The 20,031-nt window shown below is 48.6% G+C and overlaps 1 protein-coding gene across 1 annotated transcript in view; it reads right to left on the reverse strand.

Moving 5' to 3' along the window:
* Positions 1 to 20,031, reverse strand: part of Dnah2 (dynein axonemal heavy chain 2) — a 121,612-nt gene that overhangs the window by 36,247 nt on the left and 65,334 nt on the right. Inside the window, 16 exon segments of the mRNA XM_028780159.1 lie at positions 955 to 1,059; positions 1,831 to 2,055; positions 2,184 to 2,382; positions 2,688 to 2,779; positions 2,939 to 3,091; positions 6,795 to 6,953; positions 7,037 to 7,174; positions 8,350 to 8,486; positions 8,680 to 8,797; positions 8,985 to 9,203; positions 17,085 to 17,210; positions 17,465 to 17,617; positions 17,958 to 18,085; positions 18,997 to 19,177; positions 19,645 to 19,834; positions 19,925 to 20,028. Of these exon segments, the coding sequence (XP_028635992.1) occupies positions 955 to 1,059; positions 1,831 to 2,055; positions 2,184 to 2,382; positions 2,688 to 2,779; positions 2,939 to 3,091; positions 6,795 to 6,953; positions 7,037 to 7,174; positions 8,350 to 8,486; positions 8,680 to 8,797; positions 8,985 to 9,203; positions 17,085 to 17,210; positions 17,465 to 17,617; positions 17,958 to 18,085; positions 18,997 to 19,177; positions 19,645 to 19,834; positions 19,925 to 20,028 (2,427 nt within the window).

The raw sequence follows: 20,031 nt of genomic DNA on the forward strand, positions 1-20,031 counted from the left end.
CGAGACAGGGTGTCTCTGTGTAGCCCTGGCTGTCCTGGAACTCACTCTGTAGACCAGGCTGGCCTCGAACTCAGAAATCCGCCTGCCTCTGCCTCCCAAGTGCTGGGATTAAAGGCGTGTGCCACTACCGCCCGGCATCATTTTATTTTTTAAAGTTAATTTTATTTTTATGTATATGGCCATGTGTGTGCCACAGCACACTGTGGAGATCACAGGACCAATCTGGGGGAGAGGCCTTTCTCCTTCAACCATGCGGGTCCTAGGGACTTGTGCCTTTACCTCCTTCACACTGATTTTAATTTAAAGAAAATATTAAAGAGTCAAGTGTAAGCCAGGTGTAGCCTTTAATCCCGGCATTTGGGAGGCCAGCCTGGTCTACAAAGTGAGTTCCAGGACATCCAGAGCTACACAGAGAAACTTTGTCCCTGAAACACAGAAAGAGAGGGCCAAGCGTGTAGAGATACACGCCTACAAACGGCATTTGGGAAGCTGAGGTAGACAGGGCTTAAAGCCATTCTGGACTACATTTAGTGAGATCTTGTCCCAAAAACTAAAAAAAAAAAAAAAAAAAAGAATATTTCTACAGTGTTTTATTTGGCGTTGAGTTTTAGTTCCCTTAAGCTGGTATTCCTCTCCTAACCCTGGCACGGGTTTTGGCTGTCAGCTCTGTAAGGTCCACCTCCCTGAGTTTATATCAGCCCCAGGAATTCTCTTATGTGGCCTCGGAGACCACAGGCTCCACATTCCAGAGCCAGCAGGCCAAGCCTGAAAATCCTGCAGCTGTCCTGGCTCAGATGTCAAGGGCTTCTGCAGAGTGTCCTACCTCTACCTGTCACAGCTCTCAGGATGCAACTCTGCTGGAGGCTTAGCCCCCTGGCTTGATCACTCCCTCATTCTAAGGGACAGGAATGGTTTTGCCCAGCACAATCCCTTCCACAGCCCCCAAGGCCTCACAGTGGGGAAGGTCATGTTGATGATGTTGAAGCGACTCTGCAGCCTCGGGGAGATAACAGTCCGTCCACCCCCTGGAGGGCCCATGGCAGCCATCAGGAACATGTCCTGGAGAGCAAAGACAAAGAAGGGGGGGAAGAGACAGGTAGGCTGGTGAGAGACAGGGAGAGCAATGGTGCTTTTTGAGAGCTAGGCCAGAGGACTCTGAATGTTTCCAGTAGAAATGTACATGTTGGAGGGGCTAGATACTTTAGTCAGCCTGGTGTGAGCGTTACACAGTATACTGCATGTGTCAGCCTGGTGTGATCGTCACACAGTATACTGCATGTGTTAAATATCATGCTGGCTGGCCGTGGTAGCGCATTCCTTGAATCCCTGAACTCGGGAGGCAGAGACAGGAGGATTTCTGTGAGGTCAAGAGATTAGCCTGATCTAAAGAGCCAAGTTCCAGGATAGCCAAAACTACTATACAGAAAGACCCTGGGGGGGGGAGGGGGGAGAGAGAGAGAGAGGGGGAAGGGGAGGGGGAGGGGGAGAGGGAGGGGGAGGGGGAGGGGGGTGGGTTAGGAGCTGTCTCTGAGGGCTTTGCGGACGTGTGTGTGTGTGTGTGTGTGTGTGTGTGTGTGTGTGTGTGTGAGCTGAGGAGATCTGAAAGCAAGGTGACATGAAGAGCAAGACTCTAGTCACCAAACACAGACAGGCTCAGTGAGGAGACAATGGGGTCAGTAACTTGGGAGCTGGATGTATGGGTCCTCAGAAAGGAGCAGGACACTTTTGTGTAGTGAGCAACACACGATCATAAGACCGTGTGGCCCAGGCGTCCAGTGGAGGAGGGACTGAGCCACCTGCCACAGGTGAGAACAGTCTCGGGATGCTTACTCGAATGTGCTTGATGCTCTGCTTTATCCGATCATACCAGAAGCCATAGTCGATCCAGAGGCGTATCAGCTCCAGGGGTGGCTGCGACCCAAACATGTCCTTAGCAGGCATGTTCAGGTCATCCATAAAGGTGATCATGCTTTTGCCCCCAAATGGCACATACACACCCTTGGTTCGCTTCTCCACCCTGCTCTCAATGATGCTCTGCACGTTGTTCGATGTGGTCTGGTGGGAAAGCATGTGATAGATGTGAGGGGCCCCGAGAGAACTATGGGGTGAGCGGAGCACGTGAGTTCCAGGTGAGAGCAGATGGCAGGGAGCTGGTGGTCCAAGCCCCGCTCCCTCCGACGTACCTGTGCAGACATGTTGACAACGAGCACTGACCACTGGCTGGAAGGCAAGGACTGGAGAACACTCTGGGCTATGGAGGTCTTTCCAGTTCCCACAGGACCCACCAGTAAGACAGGATTCTGGTTAGCCACCAAGGTGCTCACTAGGTAGTTGTACCGCACAGTATCAACAGTAGGTACCATGATCTTATAGAAAGGGGCGCTGGGGAAGAAGGAAACCCTGTCTCAAAGACCATTGGCCTGGCCCAGTACAGCTCTCACTTCCTTCTTCTTCTTAGTATTTATCTTCTTCTGGTGTTAGCAAGGTCTAGTCACCAACCCAGCCTTCTGGGTTCTGGGAGTATGGCATTCTCCCTGAAGACCCTGTCCCGAGTCCCCTACATCCAACTTCCTAAACCTCGCCTTCTCTTCCTGGAGTCGGCTGGCTCTCTCCTCTTTGGCTCACCCTGGCTTCCGGCCCACCACTCTCGCCACATTGGCCTGCTCCCACCTGGACCCTGCTCTCACTTGGGAGGATAACGCCAGCTCTTGGGGAGCTTCTCCTCAAATGACGTCCAAGTCCGCATCTTGGGGTTCACATAGTATTCGTACACTGTGTCCTAAGAAAAAGTATATGAGTCGGGTCACCAGACATTCCTCCAGCTCTTCCCAGCCGGAGGCGGGGCTCACAGACTGATGGGCGGAGTCTGAAGGCCGGAGGTGCCCTGCAAGTCCCGCAGAAACTGAAGATACAAGACAGCTACTGTAAGGGCCCTGACCTTGTTGGGAAAGGAGCCCTCTATCTCCCGAAGGTAACTGTCAATCTTCTTTCGTCCATCCTCATCCACAGAGGCACACACCGACCAGATCATACTGAACACAAACGTCATCTCCACCATAAAGGCGTAGTTTTCAGTGTCGGCTGGGTTCACCTGGGTGGAGAAGAGAAAAGGTTCAGGAGTTCAGAGTGGAGAATTGATTGGCCTTAGGATAATCTTCATTCCTCAAGATATAGCAGCCACACCTATAAGGGATGGAAGGACCCACATTAGCAGTCACCAAGAAGGCAGAGAGCCTACCTTCTTCTTCCTACCTGCTTCTATGTGGGAAGTTCATCTACAACCTCCTCACAGACCTTAGACAACTCCGGGACTCACTGCAGTTGCTCCCTGCTGCCTCTAGGCTATGTCATAACACAACTGTCATCTGGCCACTCCAGGCTAACCCTGGAGGAGCACGCGTGAGTGTTCAAAGAGACAGGCATGTGGTCGCCTATATGTAACTGCAAAAAAAAAAAAAAATTGGAGATGACCTAAACGTCTACCAGTAGAGGAAGGGAAAGTGAAATGTAGAATTTACCATGGAATAGTACACAACAGCTGCAGTCCACCACAGCCACGGTCCACCACAGCCACAGTCCACCACAGCCCCGGTCCACCACGGCCCCGGTCCACCACGGCCACGGTCCACCACGGCCACGGTCCACCACGGCCACGGTCCACAACAGCCACAGTCCACCACAGCTACAATACACAACAGCTACGTCCACCACAGCTAAAGCAATGGCATGTGTCAGCTAAAGCAATGGAATGTGTCTGCACATGCCAATACAACTCAATGTCATAATTTTGGTTTGACAAGCATGTTGCCTGTAGCATAATCCATTTTTTTAGATTTTTTTTGTTTGTTTTGTTTTTGAGATAAGGTCTCTTTGTATAGCCCTGACTGTCCTGGAACTTGCCATGTAGAGCAAGCTGGTCTCAAACTCATGGACCCTCATCTGCTGTGTTGGTTCAGGCCTGCAATGAGAAGGCAAAATGATCACAAATTCAAGGCCCCCACAGCCAGATCCTGTCTAAAAAATAAGGGAGAAAGTAATATCTAATTAAAAATAAAGCCGGGCAGTGGTGGCGCACGCCTTTAATCCCAGCACTTAGGAGGCAGAGGCAGGCAGATTTCTGAGTTCGAGGCCAGCCTGGTCTACAGAGTGAGTTCCAGGACAGCCAGGACTACACAGAGAAACCCTGTCTCGAAAAACTCCCCAAAATAAATAAATAAATAAATAAATAAATAAATAAATAAATAAATGCATTCAATGATTACTTATACAATTGCAAATATGGTTTTGGAGTCTGGGAGTGCAGCTAAGCGGTAAACCCTTGTTTCAAGCCCATGAGAACCACATTCAGATGTCCGGCACCCATATAAATGCCAGGTGGGTACTGCAGCCCATTAATAATCCTAGCCTTTCCCAGGCGGTAGTGGCGCAGGCCTTTAATCCCAGCACTTGGGAGGCAGAGGCAGGCGGATTTCTGAGTTCGAGGCCAGCCTGGTCTACAGAGTGAGTTCCAGGACAGCCAGAGCTACACAGAGAAACCCTGTCTCGAAAAAACAAAAACAAAAAAAGAAATCCTAGCCTTTAAAGGGGAGAGGAGACTGCCCAGGCAAACTGGCCAGCTAGATTAGTTGAATGGAAAGACTTTATTTACTTAGATAATTTTTTTCAAAGTAGAGATGGAATGGGGAAGACACTTGGCATCAACCTTTGCCGTCTCCATAAATCACACACACACACACCACACACCCCACACACACACCCCACAAACACACACCCCACAAACACACACACCCCACAAACACACACACACACACACCACACACACACATACACACATACACACACACCACACACATACCACACACACACACCACACACACACATACACACACATGCACACACACCATACACACACACACCCCACAAACCCACACACACACACCACACACACACACACACTCACACACACACACCATACACACCACACACACACACACACACACACACACACGCATGCGAAAAACAACTACGTTTTAAGGAGCCGAGATGGCTCAGTTGATAATGTGCTTGCTGCACAGGCTTCCCTGGGAAACAGCCCACCAACTCAGCATCTGACATCTCTGACATATCACAGGGGCACAGCCACAGGCAGAGTTTAGGTATTCCTGGTAACAGATTCTGGATAAGGATGCTTATAACTTCAGATAAACCTCGGCAATTGGCACATGTTTGCAGTCATGGCGCTTGAGAGGCTGAGGTAAGAGGCTTGTCACAGTTCGCGGCTAGCCAGGAATGCACAGAAAGTATAAAGACAGGATTATAGGATTCTGTCCAATCCAGAATGATAGAGTTGGCCTTATATCAACCCTAATCATCAAAATATAGGCAGGAGAGTTTGTTGAGAATCTCTCATTTGTTAGATGAGCCAGGGCTTTGGTAGGGACAACCAGGGCTCTCCTCGGAGGCCTGAGACTGCCAGCACCTCCCCCAGGAGCCTGCTGCAGCCAGCAGGTCCCTGCTTCCCACAACCATGTGTGAGCAGAGTGCAGTGATAAAAAAAATGTAAACGTGTTGGAAGAGATGCAACAGGGCTTGGTGGAGTGTGCTACTCAGGCACTGGTCAGAGAAAAGGGAATATTGCCTCTCTCTCTCTCTCTCTTTCTTTCTTTCTTTCTTTCTTTCTTTCTTTCTTTCTTTCTTTCTTTCTCTCTTTCTCTGTTGTTGCTCGTATTTTGATTTTTCAAGGCAGGGTTTCTCTGTGTAACCCTGGCTGTCCTGAAATTCACTCAGTAGACCAGGCTGGCCTCAAACTCAAGAGATTTGCCTGTCCCTTCCTCCTGAGTGCTGGGATTAAATTAAAGGCATTAATGACCACAGCCTGCTCATTTTTCTTTTTTAAGTGGTTTTTGGCCGGCGGTGGTGGCGCACGCCTTTAATCCCAGCACTTGGGAGGCAGAGGCAGGTGGATTTCTGAGTTTGAGGCCAGCCTGGTCTACAGAGTGAGTTCCAGGACAGCCAGGGCTACACAGAGAAACCCTGTCTTGGGAAAAAAAAAAGTGGTTTTTGGTCTTTTGTTTTAAGGCAAGGTCTCGCTGTGTTAGCTCATGCTGTCCTTGAACTCAATATATAACCAAGCTGGCGGGGGACTCAGGACTTTCCTACCTGGGTTTCTTCAGTGCTGTGATTACAGGTGTGTGCCACCATTCCTGGCCGTAATGAATAACTTACACTGTCAGAGATCTTTCCTGCTGCACATTATATATTAATAGTTTTGTTACCTGGTAACAACATAATGCAAAATAATGCAAAACATTTCTAAGGCAATGATTTAATCTCAAACAAAAAAAAACACACAACAAAATTTTAGTTATTTTAATTATAAACTGAACAAAAATTTTCTGAAATATCAATTCACCTGAAATTTTCTAGAACTTCTCATCAAATGGTACCCATGGTATGGGTAGGAAACTATGACCCTTTTTGAGCTGTTCCCCTTCTCCCGACCCCACCTTCCTTCTTTCTTTTCTTTCTGCCCTGCAGTTATGAGGCAGGTCCTCTGCCACTGAGCTACATGACTACTTGCTACATTTAATTCAGAATTCCTGGTCTGGACTTTCAGCAAGCGTCCAAGCATGTGTATCTATTCCTGCTTACACATGCCCCTCCCCCCACCTCCATGGTCCCTGCTGATGTCTCTCCTCTAAGTTTCTGTTTCAAGCTGTGCCCATACTGAAGGTGTGTGAGTGGGTTGTGAGCCATTCCCTCCGCCTTTGCCCTGGGCTGGCTCCTCTCCTTACCCCATTCTCTGGTGTAGCCAGGACTGTGTAGAGCTTGCAGAGCGAGATGATCCCACTGTACTCGGGGACAGGTACCAGCTCGTTGCAGTTATCCTTTTTGAAGCTCAGTATCTTGTTGATGAACTTCTCAAACATGCGCTGAAGGGGCTCTATTTCCGTCTAGACGTGAACGAGAAGCAATGCTCTGTCTGCTGGTATTACTATTGGCTATCCTAGTCACGTTTCCTCAGTTCCCTTTTTACCTTTGGCCTCTTTTCCAGCCATGACTGAACATAAGGCTTCCAGCCCAGGTCCACGTAGTCAGTGTAGACCATCCCACAGCGGGACACAGTGGCTGGGGAGGCCACAGCCAAGTTCTCCACTTCAAACAAGAGAGACACCTAAGGATGCAGACTCTTGTCAGAAGGTCATCATCAGCACCTTTTCCAGAGCAATGAAATGAAAACACCCAGAACTCTCGTCTTCCTTGGGGGTACTTGTACCAGGTAAAGAGGAGCAAGAAGAATAATGACTGAGGTTTATGAATGGCTTGCTTTCTGTGGTGGTCTGAATGAGAATGGCCCCCATGGGCTCACATAGTTGAATGCTCAGCTAGCAGAGAGTGTTTGAGAAGGGTTAGGAGGTGTGGCCTCACTGAAGTAGATGTCACTGCAGAGGGAGTGTGTCACATCACGGGAATGGGCTTTGAGGTTTCAAGAGCCCACACCAGGTCTAGTCTCTCTGTCTCTCTGCCTCCAGATCAAGATGGAGCACTCCTGGCTCCAGTGCCTGCCTGCCGATCACCATGCTCTACCGTGATGATTATGGATCCTCTTTCTGAAACTGTGAGCCCCCAGTTAAGAGCTTTTCCTTATAATAGTTGCCTGAGTCATGGTATCTGTTCGCAGCAATAGCACAGTGACTATGACACTTTCTAAAAGAAATTAGAGCTCCTTCAAATTTATCTTTAGGAAAAAAATCGGTCTCTGGGTTGCATGGAAGAAAAGAGCTGGTGGCATATGCCTATAATCACCGTGTTTGAGCCCTAGGGGAAGGGGCAAGAGGATCAGAAATCAAGGTTATTCTTTACTACCTAGGCCAGCCTGGCCTACATGAGATACTACCAAAAATGAAAGAAAGAGGGAGGAGAGAGGGAGAGAGAGGTTAAAATTAAGAAAAAAGATGGGCATGACACCCCAGGAGATATTAACCTTGGCGCATGATATGAAGGCCACACATCACAGGCCAGTGAATATGAAGCCGAGGACAACCTAGGTCTATACAGTGATTTCTAGACCCTAACTTCTTTACTGTACAATTGTTTTGTGGTAGCAATGGCCCCTGCCTCCTATGCTAGAGATGGAACCCAGAGGCAAAGGCCGAGTAGGCCCTCCACTGAGTCCACCGAGTCCACCTTCAACCTTGTGCATCTTGCTTCCATTGAAGATTTCCCTGGATCCAGATCCTTCTCTCAGCTCTCTCCAGATAATTCACTCTCAGTAGCCAGCCTCCCCTCCCCCACCGCAGCAGTCCTCCCCAGGGCCTGGGATCCCTCCTGTGTGGCAGCCAGCGGCACCTGCTCGGGCATTGCAATGCGCTCTCCGTTGATGAGGGTCAGCACTTTGTTGTCATCCATGACGGAGTTCATGCTCTCGATCCACAGTGTGTCCACGGGGCCGTCAAAAAGGATCCATTTCTCATCCGGCTTTTCATCTTAGTGGCAGACAGATGATAAGGAAACCAAGAGGCTTCCCCCACCCTCTCCTCCCGTGTCCCTCATCACATGCTTCCTTGTCTTAAGGCATTCGCCAGGCATCTTTCAACCTCCTGGGGCTTCCTGTTCCCAGGGTCCCCACTCTCTCGGGAGCTGCTGACATCTCCTCTCACCCACTGACCCACTGTATACCTGCACAGGCTGCCCGCATGACACTAGACAAGATGCCATCAGTCCATTCATTGGTGTTGAGGTCATACTCCCCATACAGCTCCCCTAAGGACAGTGCCTTCGGGTTCAAAGGGAACTCCTAAAAATGATACCAGAAGGGACTTCTGAGGTGCCCCAACTCAAGCTTCCAATACCCTCCACCCCCATCCTAACCCTCTCTCTTAGATTCTTGCACAGGTCCTGCTTGCTCATATCCCCCAGGCCTCCTTGGATCCTTGTCCAGCCCCTTCCATCGCCTGTAGCTATGTCACTGCCCCACTGCGCACTCTAACGATGTTGAAGCTGGGTTCCCCAGCACGGCACAGGGACGTCAGAGAGGCCTGCAGAATTTTCCAGGAGGTGGTCTTGCTGCTGCCGGTGCCACCCACAATCATGGTGGAGTGTCGAGAGTTCTTGGTTTCGTACAACTGGATAACCTTGGTGAGGGTAAACGGTGTGATCTGCAGGCCCATTTCTCGGATCTCCTGCTCGATGGTGTCCCGGAGCTGAGAAAAGCCGAAGAAAAAGGATGAGTCAGCCAAAGGACTTTCAGACTCCCTGCAGTGTCTGGGAGAGTCAGCAGAACTGCAGCAAAAGACCTTTGCACAAAAACTCATTAATCCACTGAGAGAGAGGGAAAATATCTACCGGGCTCTGGGATCTAGAGATAGCCCAGTGGTAGGGTGCTTGCTGAATACACAAAGCCATGGATTGGATCCCCAGTATCACAGAAGGAAGGAATAAAGGAGGGAGGGAGGGAGAGACAGAGGGAGGGGGAGAAAGACAGGCAGGCAAGCTGGCTACATTAGAACTGAGGAGATGGCTCAGTAGGTAAGAGTATTTGCTGCTCAATCCTGAGGACCCAAGTTCAGACCCACAGCACCCACATAAAAATCTTGTCCTGGCTGCACACGGCCCTGCAACTGCAGTGCTATGAGCGACAAAGAAAGATGATGGGGGGTGGGGGTCTGCTTGCTGGTGAGCAGCCATGGAGCAGGGGCAGGGAGAGACCTTGTCACAAAGGAATATGGCAAAGAGTCACAGATCAATCTGTGTTCTTTTGTGACCTCTGTGTGGCACATACACCAGACACTCAAAACACACACACACACACACACACACACACACATCCTGCACATGCGAACAAAGGTCAACCAGCCTGGCTTCCTAGCTCTTTTTGGTTTTTCGAGATAGGATTTCTCTGTGTATCCCTGGCTGTCCTGGAACTCACTCTGTAGACCAGGCTGGCCTCGAACTCAGAAATCCACCTGCCTCTGCCTCCCAAGTGCTGGGATTAAAGACGTGTGCCACCACCGCCTGACGAAACTTAGTTTCCTATGTACTATGTCTAATTTAGTTCTACACATTTTTGAAGCGTCATTCAACAACCGTTTACTGAATCTTTATGGCACAGTGCCAAGTACTAGAGAAACAGTTGGGAACAAAATAATTTGTCACGAGTTAAGATCTTGAGCTGAGGGATGGCTCAGCAGTTGAGAGGATTGACTGCTCTTCCAGAGGACCTATAACTAGTTCCCAGCACCCACACAGCAGCTCACAACCATTTATAATTCCAGGGGATTCTACTTTCTCTTCGGGCCTTTGTGGCACCAGACACACACGTGGTCTGGAGTGAGTGGTGCAAACAAAACACTCATACACATAGAAATGAATTAATTTAACAAGTACCTTCAGATTAGTCGGAGTCCAGCACTAGCGAGGCAGAGGCAGGTGGAATTCTTGAGTTTGAGACCAATCTGGTCTACAGAGTGAGTTCCAGGACAGCCAGGGATACACGGAGGAACCCTGTCTTGAAAAAGAAAACACACACGCACCCCAACCCTTCCAAAGTCCTTTTAGATTATAGAAAGCTGTGTATCATCTTGTAACTAGATCCTTCAAATGCTGACATCCGTCTAACTGCTCACCAGAATCCTGGATGTAGAGTTGTTTGCTTCTTTCTTTCTAATATTATATCTTTCTATAAGTTTGCTTTAGTGATGGCAAGACGCTGGAGAGGCTAAAGGCACTTGCTACACAAGCATGGTGATCTGAGGTTTTGACCCCCAGAGCCCATGTAAATGTGAAAGGTGGCTGACCAAGATCCAACCATCTTCAGCATATGGAAGAAAAGTCCACATCCTTAGGCTAATACTGGGCAGCATTTACCCGAGACACACCTACACACACACCTACAAATTGAATGCTGTATTGACTAAACCCTTCAGACCAAAATTAGCCAACTCATCCTAACGCCGGGTTCTCCCTCATCCCTTTATAAACTTCCATTTGCCCATGGGGCCACAGCTGTCTTCTCTCCATCCAGAGGCAGTCCCTTGTCCTTCCCACCCCCCCTCTCCCCTGTTCCCTTTCTCTTCTCCCCCATCCTCTGTCTCTGTCTCTGACTCCAAGCCCTTTGTCCCTCTGGGGCAAATAAATCTCCGTTGTGCTGAGAACTTGTTCTTGCTGTTGTGTCCTGTGCTGCCTCTGGTCATTCATAACCATTTCCACAAAGCTCTCCTCTGGCCTGCACACGTGTGCTATGGCATGCATGTCCATACACAGAGATTACTGTGTGGACACACACTACTAGTAAAAAGCTTGCTTTGTCTGATACCAGCAATTATCACTGCAGACAGAATATACATGCTGAATAGGTACCTTCAAAATTTTTGAGGCAGATTCCTGGCCTTTATGTGTTTAGAGTTTCTATATGTTCTATGTGTGCTGCAAAGAAATACCTGTTCTTTTATTAGTGAGTGAAATTTCTTTAGACATAAATCAATTCAAAGTTGTGTGTTGTGTTGTTGGAGTCTCCCACGACCGTGATTTTTAGTTGTCAGCCTGGTTTACTTACTAAGAGGTTTATCTATGTCTCCTTTTTTGTTGTTGTTGTTGTTTTTCGAGACAGGGTTTCTCTGTGTAGCCCTGGCTGTCCTGGAACTCACTCTGTAGACCAGGCTGGCCTCGAACTCAGAAATCCGCCTGTCTCTGCCTCCCAAGTGCTGGGATTAAAGGCGTGTGCCACCGCCGACCGGCTCTCTATGTCTCCTGATACCTCAGTCAATTTAGCTTTAGTTCTTTTGAGTCTGTATCATTAAGTACATCCGAATTAGATCTATTTTATCTTCCTGGCCAATCAGAACCTTTTAATTATCATGAAACGACCTTCTATTTCCAGTGAAGCTGGTAGCCTTGAAAGCTGTGCTGTGTCTTGGCTTCCCTAGTTTTCTCGGCATGAGTAGCTATCTGGCAGGTCTCTTCCTCTGAGACTCTCAAGCCTTTGTCTTTCAGGTGTGTTGACTGCTTGGTTTTCTCTGAGGGTTCTAACAGTTACTGTGCCTGTTGCTCACCTGGGTTTCAAGATGCTTATCACTAACCTAACTCCAAACTCTGCTAGTTAATTAAGTGTCTCAGAATGACACGTCACTTATCAATTTCTCTGTTATACATACTCCTGAAGCCTTTGGATTTTATCTATTTATCAATAGAGGACGGGTGGTTCATGTACTGAAGAGGTTTGATAGCCTTGGTCTCCTCCGGATTGCCTTCTCTCTCTGTCCACCCTGTGAATGCCAGCTTGGGCTCCCTGTTCACCATCACCCCAAGCGTTCTCTTGAGCCGACGGTGTTCCTGTGTCTGCTTCCCCAGTAACTTTTCATAGCCTGTACCTGTGCTTTAGTGAGGCCACGTTCTCTCAACAGCTTTCAGACACGGCTTTTTAGTTTGTTTTGAATTAGCAAAATTAATAGTGTAGCTGGCCTAGCTTTCTATAAGAGGTTAGATGGGGGCTGGAAAGATACCTCAGTGGTTAAGGGCACTGACTGCTTTTCCAGAGGTCTTGAGTTCAATTTCCAGCAACCACATGGTGGCTCACAACCATCAGTAATGGGGTCTGGCGCCCTCTTCTGATGTGTCTGAAGACAGCTGCAGTGTACTCACATACATAAATAAATAAATCTTTAAAAAAAAAAAAAGAAAGAAAAGAGGTTGGGTGGGTCAGAATTTGAAGTTAGGAATTATTTACCGCTGGAATTTTGAAGGCTGCTCCATTATTAACATACATAATATATTGTTGAGACACAGAACAGCCTGGCTTCTTCTTGCTAGTCTCTTTTTCTTTTCCTCCTTGCAAACATGTAAAATAGTCTTCTTGTTCAATGTTCTAGAATTTCCCAGGGGCAGCCCGTTAAAGGATAGTTCTAGTCCACATTTAAGTGGGTTCTCCTTTAGCTGTGACGACCCGATCTCTCCATTTTCTCCGCTCCTACTTTTGAAATTATTTGAATGTTATCTTGCCTAGCTTTTCCTTTAAATCCTATCTCTTCTCCCCTTTGTCTAACTTTCTCTATGCCATAGTCCTTTCTTAATGGCATTTCATTAGAATTGCATTCTGATAGTTCTGATTGTTGTTCATTTGTTTTAGTCTGGGCGGGGTCTTTGTGGCTTTGCATAGAGGCAAAAGACCATCCCCTCCTGGCTCACTGAGTAGCTGTGTCTGCAGGTGTGCCCACCACTCCCCAGCAGAGACAGCCTTCGATTGTATTCCCTCTCCTTAGGCTATCTATTTTCTCCATCTGGCTCATTCTTGTTTGTTTGGGTTTCTTTTGTTAGAGAACCTAGGCCCTGCAGGTAACCAAGTCTTAAGCAGAACCATATGCAAGCCAGACAAGGACAAGCCCAGTCCCAGCCCCAGCCCCTCCCACCTTTCCCCCTACCCCCACCCCCGGACTAGGGGGTGGGGAGGTATGATCAGTCTCACTGCCATCACCTTTTCTGGGTCACACAATAACTAAGCCCCGCCTCCTATTCAGAGAGTGACTCCCACCAAGTGGCATGAATGGCAATGTGCCCACTCCGTTACTTCTGTCTCGGACCATAGGTCACATATCACATATTGACTAAGCTTGCTTCTTGGTGATACTTGATCACCCCTTTTCTCAGAAACCCTTACAAAGTAAACACCTTGCTTCTTCTCTCAGGGCTAATACTTTCCTTCAGACTCTTAACCATACTGTCTGTTGCCCTGCATTTAAAAAAGTCTCTTGCCTGAAGAATTTGGCTCAACATCCCCACTCCTTCTCCCTTACTTCCTTCCTCCCACTAGTAACACCTAACAGCCTTCCTACTAGAGCCCTCATCTCAGGTGTTGAGCTTTGGTTTTCCTTGCACACACACACACACACACACACACACACACACACACACACACACGTATATATATAGCCCAGGCTACCCTAAAATTCCTTATGTAGTCAAGGTTAGCCTTGGATTCTTGATTCTCCTACATCTACTCCCAATTTCCAATTTCTGTTTATGACTGTAGAAGATGGGTGTGGGGTTCCCAGACTGTAAGCAGAGCAGCCCTGCAGATAACAATGCACTTGGGGTCTTCCTGCCATGTTCCAGTCATTCTTCTTAGGTCAGAAGAATTCCCCAGAGAGAATACTTTCACTTGCCTGTCTGGATGCCACTATTCTTTAAGCTAAGCAAGCATCCAATATGCAAATGTTCCATCCTGGTTAATCTGACTCACTCTTCTCAGACCTGCTGTTCCTCAGGCTTGACACTTCTACCCAGCAGGGAAGACACAGTCACCCAGGGCCATTAAGACACCAGATCTTAGAGATACAACTCCTTTTTTTCTCCCCTGAGACAGAGTCCTGTTACACAGCTCTGGCTGGCTTCAATCTTCCAGTGTAGACCAGGTTCATCTCCAACTTACAGTGATCCTCCTGCTTCTACCTTCCGATGGGGTTGCTGGTGAGTACCTCCACATCTGGTTGAGTCCTATCCAGTCTGAAACAGTTTGCCTCAGAAGCCCCCGTGGCTTCACTAAACTGCTCTGCTCACCCATCCCTTACTCAGATGCCACAAACACCAAACTGAAATCACCGCTCTGCTTCTACTTCTGGAGTTCTCAGGCCTGGTAAGTGTGTCTCAGGAGAGCTCTTCTTTCTCCTTTTCATGTTCTTTGATAGAAAGCATATCCTTTGGACTTGACGTGTACACCTAGAAATCAATCTTTTTGTTTTGTTTTGTTGAGACAGGGTTTCTCTGTGGAGCCCCGGCTATCCTGGAACAGCTCTGTAGACCAGGATAGACTAGAACTCAAGAAATCCACCTGCTTCTGCCTCCCTGGTGCTGGGATTAAAGGTGTGCACCACCACCTAGCAGAAATTAGACCTCAACACAGTTGCCATGAGGTATAACTGACCTTTTTTAGCTGGAGTTCTCTGTTTCTCCACTGAGGCTATTTTTTTCTTCTTGCCCAATTATCAGGGTTTTTTTTTTTACATCTAAGATATAGATTTATTATTTTTATGTGTACGTGTGTGTGCATGAGTTTATGAACACCATATGCATGCAGGAATTGTGTGAAGGCATAGGAACCCCTGGAACTCGAGTTACAGGCAGTTATGAACTACCATGGGGTGCTGGGAATCGAACCTAGGTCCTCTACAAAGACAATAAGTGCCCTTAACCACCAAGCCCTTAAATTTTATCTTCCTTCCTTCCTCCTCCCCACCCCCTCTCTTTCTCTCTCTCTCTCCTGTGCAGATCTGGCTGGTCTGGCACTCACTAACTCTCACCTCCAGAGAACACTGAGATTACAGTCATGCACAAACATGCCTAGATGTTTCTACAAACTCTTCACTCTTTTTCCCAATGTGATTTGCTTAGAGCCTCTTGTCTCCTACTTCCTTGAGATTCCTGAAGATGGTTTAGGTTTATCTGCACAGTTTATCGTAAGCTCCACCGTGTGAACATTACATGAACGGCTGGCTGCCGCTCTGCTGGCCTTGCTTTCCATCCTCCATCCTTGAGTTAGGCTTGTGCTGCCCTCTGGGCTTTGTTGCTCATTATTCATTCTTCTGGACCAGGGCTGAGCCTGAACTTCTCCGGAAATCATTCCCTTAGCCTCCACCAGTCACCTGGGGGCACTGACAACCGACAGCCGCCCCCCCCCCCGCCCCCCGCCAGGTTAAGCTTGAGACTTTAAATTATACAGTAGAAGGAACGCTGACTGTGAACAGCTGAAGAGATGTCCAGGAAACCTTTGACCCTTCCCTTCCATCACCAGGGCTCAGACAAGCACAGATCCTTCCAGGTGGTAAGTTGTCATTTCCCATCGGTTGACAGTGAGGGTGTGTCCCTGCAGACTGATGCTTCTGTGATGCTCCTATAACAGTGGGCTTTTCTGTTACATCTCCATTGGGCTGCTTTCCTTCCTATTCTTGGTGCCTTAGACTGATAAAAAAAATCCCATGGGGGAACACCATATTGGAACCTACCTGCCTCTCAAAGCTCCTTCATTCACTGTCCCCACACCAAGGCCCCTAGAATTCTTGCCATCTTAGCGATATACTCAAAAAGGGTGTATTTCTTTGAATGTTTTGATCCAGCATTTAGGAGTTTCAACTGAGAAGACAGCTCAGAGCGTGTGGACAAACACAACGAGGAGGGGACACTCTCCTCGCCTCTGTCCCTCCTCTATTCCTCTGCTCTCACAAACCACAGAGCTCCCAGAGACTCTCTTCGAAGTCCACCATGAGGACAGGAAGTGAGGTGGGAGAGGGCCAGGACACAGCCAGGGTAGCCGAGCTTCCCAGTGAATTCTGAAACCTGGATCTGTTGAGTAGAAGTTACTTGAGCCTGTCATGGTGGCCCATAGTGAGGCCGACCAATCCCTGTTAGCATGAGGCCAGCCTGGGCAGTCTAGGGAGTTCTGGGTCAGGCAGGGTTACATAGGAATACCCTGTCTCTAAATTAATTAATTAGGTAGGAAAGTAAGTAAGTGTTGTGAGCAGGTACTCCTGAAGGCTGAGTCAGAGCAGAAGCTGTTCAAGTGGGTCCTAGGAGGAGCCAAGTGTGTCATTCAAGGGCACACCTAGTGAATGACAGAAGTTCAGGATGTCACACTTCCTGTTCCCAGATGCACAGTCAGTCATGAAACCAGGGAGCATGTTAAAGAGTAAATGCTGGGCCAGCAAGAGGGCTCAGCGTGTAACGGCACTTGCAGCCATGCCCGATGGTCCAAATGTGACCCCTGGAGCCCACTTGACGGAAGGAGAGAACTAGCTCCTGTAAACTGTCCTCTGACCACCACACAGACACACAAAAATCAAAATAATGTTCTTTTTGAAAGGAGGTGGGACTGGGCTGGAGAGATGGCTCAGCAGTTCAGAGCACTGGCTGCTCTTCCAGAGGTCCTGAGTTCAATTCCCAGCAACCACATGGTGGCTCACAGCCATCTGTAATGGGATCCGATGCCCTCTTCTGGTGTGTCTGAAGACAGTGACAGTCTACTCACATACATTAAAAAATAATACTAATAATAAATCTTAAAATGAATAAGTAAAAGGAGATGGGGGAAAAGCCGACACCTTGCCGTAGTCGATGACTGGGAGCTCGATGTTGGGGAAAAGGTCCTGCACAATAGCATTGAACAGCGGGACATCCACTGACGTCAGCTTGGCGATGTTCATGTCTCTCATGGAGAGCAGCAGAACCTGTGTGGGGAAAAGTGAAACCTAAGGACAATGGATATGCCCGAGTCCGTCCTCAGTGTCCTCATCAACACAACAGGGACAAATCAGGCAAGCCAGGGGACAAAGCATGAGGTGGTGGGTGGGCAGAGGTGGATGTGTGCATGGGATATCCCTATCTGGAGGAGGAAAAGCAAGGCTCTGGAAAACTTTCCTGAAGACATCCTCAGACCAGTGACAAAGGAGGCAAAGATCCAAGGGCCATGTGTCTGGCCTACCTCTTCATCAGACAGATCCGGCTGTAGGCGGCGCTTCTTGCCGGCATAGCGCAGAAGAGAAGTGAGGGCACGCAGGCCGAAGTCGTAATGGTCCTGTCTGGAAAGCTGCTGCACAGCCAGTGAGTACAGTGTGTACACCTTCTTGGCCAGGATCTGGGAACCATGCAGAAGAGACAACGGCTCGCCTCCCACGAGTCCCCTTTTTATATAGGGACTCTCTCAGACACAAGAACTTAGGTCAGGGACTTGAAGCATCTAGGAAGTGCTCTGAACAACTGTAGGAGATCTTTCGGACTGAGTGCTATTATTGGTTAGTGGCTTTGTGGAAGAGAGACATGTCGCCACCCATCTGTCCTCCTCTGCCTTCATATCCTACTGACAATAGGTATCCCGGTAGGATCAACAGATTGTGAGGCCTTCAGGGGCTCCTCTTTCCAGGGAACAATTATGCCGAGGAAATAAAGTAATTGGAAGGAATAGATTGTCAGAATACCTTGCAGTTGCCAAAGCCCTCCCCAAAGAGAATGATTTCTGCAATGAGCGTAGAATCAGGCACCACCATGGCAATTGGGCGGAACATGGACTTCAGGTTCTCTGGAAGCTCTGTGCGGCCAGCATAGCCTGGAGACAAAGCCCTTTGTTTAGAACCATGTTTCCTTGTACTCACTTGGTCTCTCAAAAATCCCACTTACCCAACCTTTCCCCTGCCCCTAACTTTCTCCCCAGCCCCAGCTCCAAGATAGCATCCTTCCTCATCCCAGCCCTGGCTCCCCGTTCCTCCTGTCTTTTTTTCGTAAGTGTTCTCGTTACTTTCCACGTGGCCCTGTTCCCAGCTGAAACCACAGAGCTGCTGAGTTCTATGTGGAGCCTACATGAGGCCTGTAGAACTCACAGCTGTCGCTGTGATCTGATGCTTCCCTAAGGGTGTTCTCTCCTAGACCCTTCCCCCCCAACGCTGTTCTTAGTGTGCAGCTATGAAACGGAAAACCCCATACATTAGGGAGACTTCCAGTTTCCAAAAGGGATAGAAGGCAGAGCAGGGAGCTAGCCCATTGGGAAAAGGTGGCTCTGCCTTAAAAGACTAGGCTTCCATAGAGACAAGGTGCTTCCTGAGCCCTTGGGAAGGACAGGAAATGAACTTCCTCCTGTCCTATGGCTTCTCTTCTGCGGTTGCTGTAATTTGGATCTGAAGTGTCCCCTAAAGGCTTTGTTCCTGATGCAGCAGGTCCAGAGGCGGAGCCTGCTGGAAGCGATTAGATAACGAGGGCCTGAACCTCATGACATCCTGCCTTACCTCACCAACAATGGTCCACTGCCGAGATTGCGGAACCAAAGCTCCCCTTTCCTCCTTTAAGCTAAATAGTCCTCAGGGGATTTTGTCACATTAATAGAAAGCAGATAAACACAGTCATCTTTAGGCCAATACTTCTTAGATAAAGACTTGGCACAGAGAAGAAAAAGGACTCACTACTGATTCCAGACACCCAGTTCTCCTGCCCTATCGCCCTGTGTCACTGGGTCCTCCCACCTACCAGGATTCATGGTGATGAAGATCCCACAAGACCACACCAGATTTATTTCAAAGCCCTCAAAATAGAAACGTGTGAGGTTGGCGGTCAAGGCCGATAGGATGGAGAGGATCTGCTGGGCCACCACGGACAACACCTCAATGTTGATACGGTTGAACTCATCAAAGCAGCCCCAGGCTCCCGTCTGTGGAGCAGGAGAGAGAGGCAGAGTCACTGCAGCAAAAGACGTATCTCACACCACGAGACCACACCTGTCCTGAAAATGCCTTAGTAGCAAAAATGCTGTCCCAAATAGGGAGTGCATGGGGGACCAGAGCTTCCAGCCAGAGCTTTCCATCAGATAAGACAACCAATGGTATTGGCCAGAACATATCAAGGTTTGAACTTGTGTGCGCTGAGGAGCTTCTGTGTGCTGGGCAGTTTCTGCACATGCAATATTTAATCCTTACGTGGCCAGAGTTTGCAAACATGCAATGTGAAACTCGGGGAGCTGAAGGTGTTTTGCTTTTTCTTTCTGATTTTAAGAATTGCCCACAGCAAGGCTGTCTTGGCAGCCACACACACACATGCAAACCAGATTTGGGTTTTGGTTGATTTTTTGGGTACTGAAAGCTGTGTAAAGACTTTAGGACCAGGAAGCAGGGTACTGACCTGCGCCAGTCCTGAGTACATTCTTCCCATGGACTTATAGTCCAAGCCCTCGGAGCAGTTGACCACAATGACATATATACCCAGTGCTTTGCCCAGGTCCTTGACAGTTTCTGTCTTTCCAGTGCCCGCTGGGCCTTTGGGGGAGCCCCCACGATGAAGGTGGAGTGCTGTGGTCAGTGTCATGTAACATCTGAGAATTTAAGACATGATTCGGGTCAGATGACTGGGAGACTCGCTGCAGCTCCTACCCGGAACATCTGTTCACCCCGCCACCACAGACCTGTCTGTCAGGGGGGTGATGACCAGCCGGCCAGAGTTCCCCAAGTACTCATAACCATATTGGAATTGTGTGTTGGTCTGGCGGATTATACAGTCATCCACATCCTG

This window comes from Grammomys surdaster, unplaced genomic scaffold (assembly GCF_004785775.1).
Source record: "Grammomys surdaster isolate TR1022 unplaced genomic scaffold, NIH_TR_1.0 364, whole genome shotgun sequence".
Taxonomy (NCBI): Eukaryota; Metazoa; Chordata; class Mammalia; order Rodentia; family Muridae; genus Grammomys; species Grammomys surdaster.